We start from the raw sequence: 13,458 nt of genomic DNA on the forward strand, positions 1-13,458 counted from the left end.
GGGCTGCCTGGTCGACCGACTGACGGTGAGTCGGACTACACGATCTGCGCATGTTTGTTCATCCGCCGCCCTTGTGCACCCACAACATCCCCCGCCTCCACCGCGGTGCCGATGAACGTGCGCAGCTCCACTAGGGGGCAGTGCACAGCACAAGATGGCGGCGGCGCACAGCGCGCCCTCGCCCCGCCCCGCGCTGCCCGCCGACGCTCCCGACGCGTCCCCGCCCCGCCTCCGCTTCCGTCGCCGCCGCCGCCGCCGCCGCCGTCATAGGGGGATCTCTGCGCCGCGATGGCACTGGAGGTGCGGCGCATGGAGGGCGATGTGGAGGACGGTGAGCTCTCCGACTCGGACTCCGACATGCCCGCCGCCGGCTCTCCCGGGGAGCGGCAGCAGGTGAGCGATGGGAGACTGTGGCGAGGCGGGCTCCGGGTAGGGCCCGGCCTCCCCCTCCCCGCTGCCGGAGGCGCCCTGCAGGCCCGGCCACAACGGGCGGCCGGGGGCCTGCTGGCGGCGGAGAGCGGCGCCGGGCCCTGCGCCTGGCCGGGTGAGCCCTTCTCGCTGCGTGGCCCCGCTGGCCGTGCCGTGGGCCCAGGCGGAGCGGGCTGGTTCCCATGGCTCTGAGGAGCCGGATGTGGTGAGGAAGGAGAACACTGGGTGTCCAGATTCAGGCCTTTCGCGAACAGTGAGGACGAAGCGTTCGCCCGCACGTGGGAGCGATGGGTAACGACCACCGCTGTGCTGTGAATGTACTGCTCTTAGAACCGTAAACTGCTGTTTATGGTTCTGTTCATTCCCGAGGTCTAAGAGCTTCCATGTTAAGACGTATTGTAATATTTGAACTTCATCTGCTCTCACTTCGCTAAAAGGAAGGGAAGAAACGGTGCTATACCTGTGGTGAGATAATTAAAAACGGTTTTTAACCTCTGGTTGAAGAAAGTCTGATCTTAAAGATCTTAGGGTAGCATACAATAAGAAATCAACCAGGGAAAAATGAAATTAACAGTTAAGAAAAAAAAAAAAAAAAAAAGAGTTAATGTAGAATGGCATAGACAGCATGGCCAGAAGTTCCCTGAAATGGTAATATCAGAATTCTGGCCTATGTAACCTGTGATGTCTGCAGGTGATGCAGATTTGGGCAGCCTCAGCTTTTTCTGTAGTGTGCCAGTCAGAATGATGGAGAAGTGCCAGATCTTGAATGTTGTTTGGAGCAGTAAAACTTGTTCCTAAAGCATTTTAAAACCTTTAGGGTTTTGTTTTTGCCCTATTTAATAATGGCCACAGCGAGTCAGTAGCCCTTTGTTTTAAAGCAGAGAGGAAATCTGATTCTAATGTGAGGCATTACCATTAGATGGTAATGCCTTGCTCTTAGTGAATCAAAATCACCAGATGCTATTAGCTTTTCAAAGTCTCGAGTAGCATCTGTCTTTAGTTTTTGTTCCTTTTTTTTTTCCTTTCACATAAATTTCAGGGAAGACTGCTGTGGTTGCACATCACTGGGCACCCACTCTCTTTCTGACAGATTAGACTCCAGAGAAGACTTTTAATTTCTCTACTGTTATGAGAACTTTCACCAAAGTGCTGTAATAGTTTTCTTTCTTAAAACTACTGTGCACGTTTGTCATTGTCTGGGCTGGTAATTGTAGTAGCCTTTTTAGTCTCTTCTAGATACTTACAGAGTACTGCTCAAAATGCCACTAGTTGAGATTAGGAAATTCAAGATAATGAAATTTTTTGCATGACTTGATGGCTCTCTTTCTTTGTGTGAGTAATTGAGTTAATGTACATTTGCTACTTCATTTCAGAAATCACACGATGGCAGTAATGCAGGCAGACCTTTCCAGAGCAGCCTTTCATCAGGTGCACCAGATGTTCCTTATCGGACAACCAAGAGTGTAGATTCAAGTGATGAAAGCTTTTCTGAATCTGATGATGATAGCTGTCTGTGGAAACGAAAACGACAGAAGTGTTTCAACTTTCCTCCTGCCAAATCTGAGCCGTTTCCAGTTACTCAGAGCCACACGAAACAAACTGCTCTAGGTGGTAAGAAAGTTAACAACATTTGGGGTGTGGTGCTCCAGGAGCAAAATCAGGATGCAGTGGCTACCGAACTTGGGATTCTAGGGATGGATGGAAGTATTGACAGGAGCAGGCAGTCAGAGACTTATAATTATTTATTGGCTAAAAAGTTAATGAAGGAAGCTCAGCAAAAGGAGGCAGAGACTTTAGATAAAGAACTGGATGAATACATGCATGATGACAAGAAAACATTGCCAGCAGAAGAAGAAAATGGACAAGGCTTTCTCAAACGAAAGCGATCTGTAAAAGACAGACTGGGTGAAAGACAAGAAATGAAATACCAAGGAAGGTATGAAATAACAGAAGAGGATTCGGAGGAAAAAGTAGCAGATGAAATTGCTTACCGGTAAGCTACATAATCGTATGTCTACTTAAGTATTGGTAAACTATGGATGGAAGAGAACACACAAAAGAAGACCTTGATTTGCTGTCTCTGTGATGTGTTGTATTAGGCTACAAAAGGCAAGAATCAGTGCCTTCTGGGTATTTCCAAAGTCCTGAAATTAAAATGCAGCATTTTATGTGGTGTCTTTTAGAAGCATACAGTAATGGTCTAACCTTTTTTTTTTCCTTTCTGAGTCAGTCAGGTAGAGATTGATTTTAATGGCTTGGTTTTTTTTAACGGTGGCTATCAAAAATACTATTTCTTGTTAATTATATTTAGTAGTGGCTATTTGAGGAATTGTGCCATGATTAAAGATGTAAATTTTAAGTTGGTAATTAGTATACATAAGCTGTTGTCACTGTGGAAATGTGGCTAAATTATAAATCTTTGAAACTCTAGTTGATGTGAGTAGGACAATGTTTTTGAGAGCACTGCTTCTGAAATACATGTGTTGTTTACATAGATCATCCTATATTCAGAGACTTTTCACTGCTGGTCAAATTAAGATTACTAGATGCTAGCACTGAAAGCAAGACAATATTATGAAGCTTTGCTGCAGTTCTGTGCCAGCCAGTGTTAGAGCTACCAAGCTTGAGTTGTGCACAGAATCATTGGTATTGGAAGGGACCTTTGCAGATCACAGGTTCCCTATAGTAGGTCAAGCAGCTTCTATTGTTATAGCTGTTGCAGTGTGAGTAATTTTGTAGCATGGTAATGTCACTTAAAGCACTTGAATATGTGGTGGTCTTCAGTAAATGTTTGTAATTCATGCAGTATGTTGCTCTCCTCTGCTTTCCCCCCCCCCCCCCCCCCCCCTTCCCCCCGGCCTTTGGATTTAAAACCACTCTGCTATAGTGCTTGGAACTGTGCATCATCAGCTTTGCCATTTAAGGACAAAAAAAAAAAACAAACATTGAATATGACTCTTGCTCGACACAGTTTTGTATCTGTGGGCTTATACTTTTCTTCCAGTGGAGTAGAGATGCTGGCCGAGCAAATAGATGCTGTGTAAGCTGACTGCTGACTTTGTATTCAAACTCTTAGCTAGAGTTCAGTGTTACCCTCCTTTAATATGTAGCTGTTTTATCGTATGGCAGACTTTCATCCTCTTGCTTCAGAGGTTTATGTAGGGCTTTGAAGTTTCTGATATAGTTTAACTTTTCACTAATTGGTAGAGGGAAAACAGCTACTCAAAGCATTTTTGTTTGGACAAACTTTTAACACGAATGCATGCTTTAGATATCACTGTCCTTCAGAAGTTCAATACTGTAAAATTGAGATTTAAGAAGCCACAGAAAAACATTTAAGTGTAGAAACTCATTATTAATAGCATAGTTCTGTATCACGTAGAATGAATTGCTCATTATAGAAGTGCTGTGATTGATTTTACTTGAAATTCTACACACTGAATGTGTTTGTTTCCCCCCCACCTCCTCAAGGCTTTGTGAACCAAAGAAAGATTTGATTGCTCGAGTAGTGAAAATAATTGGAAAGAGAAAATCTATTGAGCTGCTCATGGAAACTGCTGAAGTGGAACAAAATGGTGGACTGTTCATAGTGGTAAGAAAAATGTGACCTTGTGGCAGGGGATGGAGGGGATACTTTTTGTTTGCAGAATGTTTGTGTAATTCTATTACATAGCTTTCACATTTGACAGGTTCTTCTAGATTCCATGCTTTTTTTTTGTTTTGTTTTACAATCTTTCCTTGGGAATTGTCTGAGCAATGAAAGTCAATTAGCAATAAATGCTAGCATAACCCTCTAGCAGTTTGAGTAATCAATGAGATAAATGGGTCTGGAAGTTACTCCTCTTCTTGTCCTCAAATCAGTATCTGATTTGCAGTGGTAGCATAACAATTACGTGCCTTACCTTGGGATGTTTCCCTCACGACCTTAAGGCATTCTGAATCTTGAATAAAAGCTTGTACTTCTGGGATGAAGCTTCTGGGAGATTACTCTGTTAAGTCCAGTGGTTGTTTTAGATAGCAGCACTGAGCTATCTAGGTTAATCAGCATATAATCAGAGGTCAATGTGGTATGTTGCAGGCATTCCTAATGTCACTTCCAAAACATAACTCTCAATAGGGAATCTCTTAGCATTATTATCAGACCAATGTACCAGCAGTGCAGAACTGAGGGCAGATTTCTTTTACACGTCATGGTAAAAATTCTATATATAATGATCAAGTTATCAGTTTGTGTGTGTGTTTTTGTTAAATAGTGAGCTGTGAGGCGAAAGTTAATTAATTGTTTTTTTAACATTTGTGGTTGCAAGGCAGGAGGTAAGTTTTCTAGCCAGTGACTTCTCTTAAAAGCAGTGTGTTTTTATGAGGGATTCAAATTATAATCAACAAGTATTCACTGAGAAGATGAAAAGGTACAACTCCTAGTGGCAACTTTGCCTGCAGATCAGCGTATACCATTTGAAAGGTAGATACAGTGTACTGTTTTTTTAATTGAGATTTTGTGCTACTAGCATAATAAAAATTTGTGTTGTCTGCTCTTTCAAGAAAAGATATACAAATTGAGCTTCGCTGTTCTTAAACTTCTGAATTGTATTGTTTGCTGTTTAGTAGAAAAGCTTGCCTTTAATAGAGTATGGGGCATTGGAGTAACAGTTAAATTTATGTACTGTGAATGGTAATTGTAAAATATTCTGGTAGCTAGTGTTTATAATTTACAGAGGCTTCAAAGCTGTGTCTGTTCATGCACCAGCATGGTACTTCACTGTTGTTAATTTGAAATCTACTGAAGTAGATGTGGAGCATGGAACTAACACGTTGCAGGGAGAAACTTTTGCCTTGGGAGTAATGCAAGATCCTGCAGATAAACAAATGAGATTTCACAGAATTTTATGAGATTAATTCTTGAAATTTTACTAGGCTTCCTTGTTAATAATGTTTTGAATATCTAACCTAATGTATATGTGTTATATGTGTTATTGCAGATGGCTGTTAGAGTATCTGAAATGCATAAGTACTTTGTTTTTTCACTGTCAAAATTAGTTTAGTTATGAACAGTTGATACTTCTGTCCAAAAGTAGGAAGCTGGTTCTTGACTATATCAGCCATAAACAGCAATTAAAAAAAAAAGGTTGTGGTTATGCAACAACCAGAACAGCAGAATTTTGCTTTTTGAATTCAATCTTAATAGAAAGCATTGTATTTTATGCTCTTCTTGTATCAACAGTTGTTTTTTAATTTTGCTAACGTTGCAAATTTTTTCTTTCTCTGTTAAGAATGGTACAAGGAGAAGAACACCAGGGGGTGTTTATTTAAACCTGCTCAAGAATACTCCCAGTATCAAAGAAGAACAAATCAAGGTAAAATTGCTAAGAGTGCATGTGATTGTCCAAAGTTAATTTTGTGGAGGTTTTTTTTCTGCTAGAAAGCTTATGTCTGAATTCTCCTGAAGACTTCTAGCAAGTTTATTATTCCAAAGAAATGTGCTTTTCATATTCAAAGTATAAGCAAATAACAGTTCACGCACTGCATTGACAGGTGGCTAAAAAAGCACCATTTCTGTATTGCCAGTGACAAAAAACAGATGAGAAAACTGTGGCGTCTGAAGAGTTGCATACTGAGCTTTTCATAATTTTGTATACCTTACAGTAATGTTATTTACAGCTGTATTTCTATTTGGACATCGCTTAATTATACATTAATTTAATAATGTGCTCTTAGTAGAGTATTCTTGTCTTATTGTCTGGTGCTACAGCTGAAGCTATATACTTTCCCTTTTGCCAGATTATTGTCTGAATCTAGTCGTAATTGCTCACTGGCCTAATGTGCTTGCCATCCTAGATTAATGATCTTGTAAATATTACTGCCTTGCCTTTCACGGTTTTCTATATCGTCTGAAATGTCTTTTTTTTTTTAATTCTTTTAAAGCTGTTTTGCTTTTTCAGCTCACTTGATATGTTAGCCCACCATTTTGTACTGGGAATTAGAGATGAATCAATTCAATCTGGGATTGTCTGTCACATATTTAAAAAAAAAAAAAAAAAAAAAGTAACAAAAAAACAAACACAACATTCCATAGCATACAATGGCTGCAAAAAGTTGTGAGTTTGATCATTTTGTCTCACTTCCATGTAAAATGTACTGTGCAGCCACCTCATCCATGCCTTTATGACTGTGTGCCTTGTTATTCTCTTGCTGATTTTTGTCCAGCGTATAATGAGGCAGCAGTTTGTACTCAATGAAACTGACTGGTGTTTGATACACAGTTCGATAGAAAAAAGGTGTAATCTTGTCATCGCAGAGGCTGTCATGTACAACACGCTCACACATCTGTGTACTTAGCATTGGACTTGCATCTCTTGGAGTGAAAAAAGCATTAATGTTTTTTGTGTGAAACTTTGATTTTCATTTAAAAAAAAATGGAAATAAGGCATGTAGCTGCATTTAGTTAATCTGCATGATCTTTTCCGCCTTTAAAATAAGGAGAAAGCTTCTTAGTTTGCTTTATAGGAGTGAAAATGTTACTGGGGTTCAAAAAGGTTTTGCTGTAGAGATGTGGCCTCCAGTTTCATTTTTAAGGAAGAGTTTTGTTGAAGGGCAATAGAACCTTCTGCTTAAGATTTCACTGTAGGTTACCTTCAGTTGTTTTCTTTCATCTTAACATAAAAGATTTTCTTTGAAAAATCAAGAGTAGTGTAGCTCAACGGAGACCTTTGCAAGTCCTTTGGTCCAGCCCACCTGCTCAAGCAGGGCTCCACTAGAAGAGATTGCCAACAGCATGTCCAGATGGCTTTTGATCGGTGGCATTTCCATTTGTTGAAACAACTGTGGGAGATATCTCTGCCAGTGTTCAGTCAGTGTCACAGTCAAAAAGTGTCAGCCAGTGTTCAGAGGGAACCTTCTGTCTTTGTGCTCATAGCCTCTTATCCTTTCTCTGAGTACCACTGAGTAGAGCCTGACTCTTTGTTTATTTGCACTCTCCCTTCAGGCATTTATACATAAGACCTCTCCTTGAGCCTTTTCTTCTCCAAGCTTATATTTAGTGGCCCCTCATGGTAGTCTCTCCAGTCTGTATTCTTCAATACTGGGGAGCCCAGAACTGGATGCGCTGCCTGAGGTGTGGTCTTTCCAGCCCCAAGGAGGGAGAAGAGTTCATTTCCCTGCACCTGCTGGCAGTATTTGCCTCGGGCAGCTCAGAACATTATTGTCCTTCTTTGTGGCAAGGGCGCACTATTGGTTTCTTGTTCACCTTTATGTCTACCAGGCCTTCCTGGTCCTTTTCTGCTGCTGTATTTTCTGGGCGGTTGGCCACAAGTATGTCCTTGTGTCATTCGTCCGCAGATGTAGAGTCACAGTTACTAAGGTTGGAAAAGACCTCCAAGATCATCCAGTCCAGCTTTCCACCTACCACCGGTATTTTCTCACTCGACCGTGTCCTTTAGTGCAACATCTAAACTTCGCATTTCTCTTTGAACTCTGTGAGATGAAGTCTGGATGAGGAGCTAAGAGATATGGCTTAGTAGCTTATATGAGTAATGGGAGGATGGTTGGACTAGGTGATCTTCTAGATCCTAGGTCCTTTCCAACGTTGTGATTCTATGGGTTTATGAAATTGCTGTCAGTCCGTTTCTTCAGACTGCTGAAATCCCTTTGCATGGCACCAGCATGGCACTGGTATATCAACCACTCCCAGTTTTGTTCATCTGCATGCTTGGAATGAAAAACTTAGTGTTGCTTTCATGATAGTTTCAAATCAAAATAAGTGCAATCTGTACTCTTACCCTAAGTAGTGTGAATGTTCATTATTGTTGAGCAGAATTAGAAGTTAAAAGGATTTTTGTTCAATGTTTTCTTCAGGAAATTAATGTCTTTTTTTTTTTTTTTTTTCATTTACTTTCGTTCAAGGAAATATTCTACCTGGAAAACCAAAAGGAATATGAAAACAAGAAAGCTGCTAAGAAGAGAAGAATACAAATTCTAGGAAAGAAGATGAAAAAAGCCATTAAAGGGCTTAACCTGCAAGAATATGATGATGCGTCTCGTGAGACTTTTGCCAGTGACACAAACGAAGCTCTGGCTTCTCTGGATGATTTGCAGGATGGGCATCATGAAGCCAAGATGGAACCTGAAGATATTATAGAAATTGATAATGCTCATGATTTGGAGATCTTTTAGATAGTAATGATAACAAAGTCTCTATAAAACATATTAAACAAACTTTTAAAATTATACCATAACTTCTTGTTTTCATAAATTGCAGAAACGTGGGAAATATTTGATAAAGAAGAAAATGACATAGTTCATAGCTAAGTTTAACACCATGAAAGATGTTAACTATCTTATTTGTTTGCTGAGTCATCAAAAATTGATAAGATTTCTCTTGATAAGAGTTCTGCATCAGTGTTCTGTAGAAAAGCTGTTTTAGCCACAAGTTAATTTTAATAATTAACAGCTTTAACGAAAGAAATCCAGCTTAATCTGCTGAAGCTGACAAAAGTTGCCATTAAGTAGGGGATGTTCCTGATTACACTTGAACAGAAACACAGTAACAGAAAAGTTACTCTTGATGTAAAAGATTATGTAATGTTATTTTGACAGTGTGCTGACAAGAATAGCGATGTTTATGTGGTTAAGACCTGTAAAATGAGATCAGTTTGTGAAATTAACTGCATTTTAATGTTGGCAATCTTAGAAGAACAATCTTGTAAATAGGTACTGCTGAGCAATGTATGTTTTAAATTTCTGCAGTTTATTCCATTTAATGATAGTGGTTTGAGCGTCCTAGTTATTCTACTTAAACTTTTTCTATGAATAAACATACACAAATTACACATCTTTGTTCTAAAATACAGTTCTTTCCCATTAGAGAGATTCTACTAATGTGTTTGCTTTGAGTGTCTTTATACCTTACTTGCAGGTATAAACGTTGCAATTCTTGTTTCCAAGCTTTTTCTTGTGGTAGAATGAAGTAACGTGCAGCTTGCAGGAATTACAAAGTTTATGTTTGCTGAATTTTAAGAAAATAAGGTGTGCAAAAGATAACTTATACTTGACACAAAAGACCTTTTGTAGTTCGAATATAATGTTTTGGTTGTAACTGAAGGAAGTTTGTGACTTTGATATGTGTATGTTTACTTTGTTGTTGTGATTTCTGTGAATAGACACGTTATTTTGCAATATAAAATACTGTTGTGATTTAACCGGGCAGACAGTGAAGTACCACACAGATGTTTTCTGACTGCCGTGTCCAGGAGAACTGGGGAGAGAATTGAAGGAGAAAAAAAAAGAAAGGTAAGACTCATGGGTTGAGATAAATGTAACATACTAGGACAGAAAACTGAGAACAAATAGTAGTAATTATAATAATGTGCATCTTTTCAATACAAATCATGCACAATTGCCACCCACTAGCTGATGCCCATCCAGGCCCCACCAAGCAGCAGCTGTCCCCATCCCTACCCCTTGTCCCAGCCAGCTTCCCCATTTTTGCAGTTCTGCATGGTGTTGCATGGTATGCAATGTCCCTTTGGCCAGTCTGAGCCAGCCATCCTGGCTCCCCTGAACACTGCAAACCCCCTTGCTGATAGAACAACATGAAAAGCAGATTTGTCACCATCTCCATGCAGCACTGTTTAGCTACAACCCAACCTGGTGTTTTGTTTTTTTTTTCCAAAGCACAGCTGGCCATCAGAAAATCAACTAACGTTCAGTATTTTGGTGTTCTTAATGGATTAATTAACTTCTAAAACCAACATATCCATAAACTTTGCTCATCTGGGAGTTGAGGGATTTCAGAGGCAAGGTGTGTCACTGAAACACATAATGAATTTTTAATACTGTCAAGAGTTGGTATTTAAAGGACAAAATATCTTGAGAAATACAAGAAACAGACAGTGCGTTCCATTATGTGCTTTTAAATTTATCTAGGAGTTCTGCATTTTTCTGTTCATGTGTCTGAGCTTGCTGTTACTCATCAGGTGCTTTTGCTGGAAACAGGCTGTCAGCAAAGTAGTAGGATTTGATTTACTCATTAACTTTCCTAATACAGCTGTAATGATAAGTGTACTAAAATGATAAGTCATGCATAGTACTTGATTAGTTTGAGACAGTACTTTTTGGTCGTAGTTTTTATAATTGCTTGGGAATGTCTTCCAAAAAATTGGTATACGGAACACTAATTTTGTGGGTTAAGGTTTCTATTTATTTGTTGGGTTGGGTTTTTTTTTCCCCATTATTAGATAATTTTATGTTAATAAGGACTGTATTTTTTTTTTTTAAGTGTTAATATTTTTAGCATTCATTTCCTAGGTAAGAATTATTGAAACAGTGTATGAAGTCATCTCTTCAAGGAAAGAATGACACAGCGCATCAATTCCTTCTTTGTCTGCCTCATGTTTTCTCTCTCATCTTTGGCTTTCACTGTTCCTTTCAAAAGGACATGTGTTTAAAATATTTGAGCATCCAGTCTTCATTCTTTTTTCATCAATGGGAATCAAAGAGAATGCATTAAGAGGGAACAGTTACATGTCAGCGTCTGGACTCGGGTGTTGGCTGCTCCAGGCAGTCCTGAGGCTGTGTTGTCCCTCTGCAGCCTTTTCTAGAGGAGTTTGGCTTCAGCAACCTTTGGGCTGAGCATGGGCAGTCCTGGAGTTCAGGAACCCGGAGGTTTGAGTCAGATTTGATATCTGAAGTCAACATTCTTCCCTGCTATGTTTTCTTCCACCAAAACTACTGCAGGAACTAGAAATACGAGTGTCTTTGAGTGTTTTTCTCTCTTGATTTCACATATTTTTCTTTATTCTGTCCTGGGCTGCTGCTTGCAGAGATTGTGGTTCTTTCTCTGATTTGGTTTTGACCAAACAGGACTGTGTTTTGAGTAAACCTGATGTTCCTGGCTGTTTAGGATTTTAGGAGCAAGCACTTCACAGACTAAAATGCAAATGTAAGGATTAATGGTTTTTGTTCTTGGGAAGTTTTCGTTATGGCATGTGACTCACCATCAGCTTTTCTACCAGGACAGATGCTGTCCTCTATAGTGGGAATACACAAAACCATCTGTGTCATGTCTGAAGCTGACAGTGCAAATGGGGGAAATACGCTGTGGTTTGAATCTGCTGCATCCTGTCTCCTGTGCAGCTCACCAGGCCTTAGAGAAGTCTTGCAGAAAAAAAAAGTTCCCCAGTATTTAGAAAGGAAAGTTGAAGCTTTCTCACCTCCTTATTTGCAAAATTGGTAGATGGCAACTTTTCAGAGCTGGGAGTGTTGCCCAACAAGAGAACAATTCTACAATCATACCTGGACCTGAATGCTGGTAACCAGTGGAAATGACAAATACATGTCTGAAATCATAACACACAAATTAGGTATTCAAGATGCTAAGCCACAACTTTTGGCTTGAATGGAAACATTCTTTTTTTAATTTAGTTTTGTTTCTTTTTCTTTTTCTTTTTTTTTTTTAATTTATCATTAAATAAATGCAGAAAAATGTTTCTTATCTTGAAAAAATTTCCCCTGAAAGATATTTCTTATCTTGAAAGCTTGTTTGTGAGTTGGCATATCAGCATTCTTCTTTGGCACATCATATCTTCGAAAAGTAAATTTTTTTCCAGAAACAGCACTTTGTAATCTGCTTCCTAAATTTTTCATTTCTTCTACAAGTTTTTATTTGTTCATTTGTTTGCCAGTTTTTCCAAGTACCTTTTCCAAAAAGGTATTTATGCTTACTACTTTGCAAGTCTTCTGCTACCACTGTCTGAGCTTTGCACCGGCAACCTTTCAGCACTGGTATTCCTTTATTCAGCATGCAGAACTTGCTGGAGTACATACTGGAACACTGGCAGGCAGTTTGTTTTTGGAGGTGCAGGAAAGACTTTTGCATGAAGAAAGAAAAAACCCCCAATAAAAATTAAAAAGGAATGCTTCAAGCAATCAAAGAATCCATAAAGTTGGAAGGAACCTTTATAGGTCATGTAGTCCAACTCTCCTGCAATGGACAGATGCAGCTAAATAAGTTTGCCCAGGTCCTGATCAGCCTTACCTTGAAAGTCTCAGGAAGGGGCATCCACCACATCTCTAGATAATCTGTTCTAGTGCCATACCACCCTCACTGTAGAAGACTTTTTCCTCCTATCTTACCTAAATCTACCCTCTTTAAGCTTGAAGCCGTTTCTGTTTTTCTGCCACCATGGACCCTGCTAAAAGTCTGTCTCCTACTTTCCTGTAGCCCCCCTTTAGATACTGAAAGGCCACTATCAGGTCTTCTCAGAGTCCTCAGGTCTCTTCTCTGGGCTGAACAGCCCCAGTTCTCTCAGCCTGTTCTCATAGGACAGGTGCTCCATCCCTTGAATCATTTGCATTCCTCCTCAAGATGAATTCCATTAGGTCTGTGTTTCCTGTACTGAGAACTCTACATCAGGGCCCTGTACTCCAGGTGAGGCCTCACTAGTGCAGAGCAAAGCAGAGCAGCGGGGTTACCTCCTTCACCCTGCTGGCTGCTCCTCATTTGATGTAGTCCAGGATATGGTTGGCTTTCTGGGCTGCAGGGGCACATTGCTGGCTCGTGTCCAGCTTTTGTTTAGCAAGACCTGAATAGACTGGAGAGTTAACCAGCAATAAACCAGGTGAGGTGCTTTTTAACAAAAGCAAGTGTAGAGTCTTGCACCTGGGAAGGAATAGCCACAAGTATCAGTACAGGTTGGGATATGACTTGCTGGAGGAGAGCTCTGCAGAGAAGGAACTGGAGGTCCTGGTGGATAACAGGTTGGCCATGAGCCAGCTTTGGTGTTTGCCCTGGTGGCCAAGAAGGCCAATGGGATCTTGGGGTGCATTAACAGCATCACGGCCAGCAGGTTTGTAGGTGATTCTCCGCCTCTTCTCTGCCCTGGTGAAGTATCACATGAAGTACTGTGTCCAGTCCTGGGCTCCCTAGTACAAAACAGACAGGGATCTCCTGGAAAAAGTCTAGCAGAGGGCCACAAAGATGACGAAGGGCCTGGAGCATCTTCCCTATGAGGAAAGGCTGAGTGAACTGGGACT

General features: G+C 40.3%; 1 protein-coding gene across 1 annotated transcript; it reads left to right on the forward strand.

Annotated features, from left to right (window-relative positions):
- Positions 1 to 234: 234 nt before the first annotated feature.
- On the forward strand, positions 235 to 9,543 carry PHAX (phosphorylated adaptor for RNA export). The gene is made up of 5 exons (XM_052701091.1): positions 235 to 393; positions 1,803 to 2,422; positions 3,901 to 4,021; positions 5,700 to 5,783; positions 8,329 to 9,543. Exons 1-5 carry the CDS (start codon positions 289 to 291, stop codon positions 8,596 to 8,598), a joined length of 1,200 nt encoding a protein of 399 aa, XP_052557051.1. The 5' UTR covers positions 235 to 288; the 3' UTR covers positions 8,599 to 9,543.
- The last annotated feature ends 3,915 nt before the right edge of the window (positions 9,544 to 13,458 follow it).

Source organism: Tympanuchus pallidicinctus, unplaced genomic scaffold, assembly GCF_026119805.1.
Source record: "Tympanuchus pallidicinctus isolate F22 unplaced genomic scaffold, pur_lepc_1.0 scaffold4, whole genome shotgun sequence".
Lineage (NCBI taxonomy): Eukaryota > Metazoa > Chordata > Aves > Galliformes > Phasianidae > Tympanuchus > Tympanuchus pallidicinctus.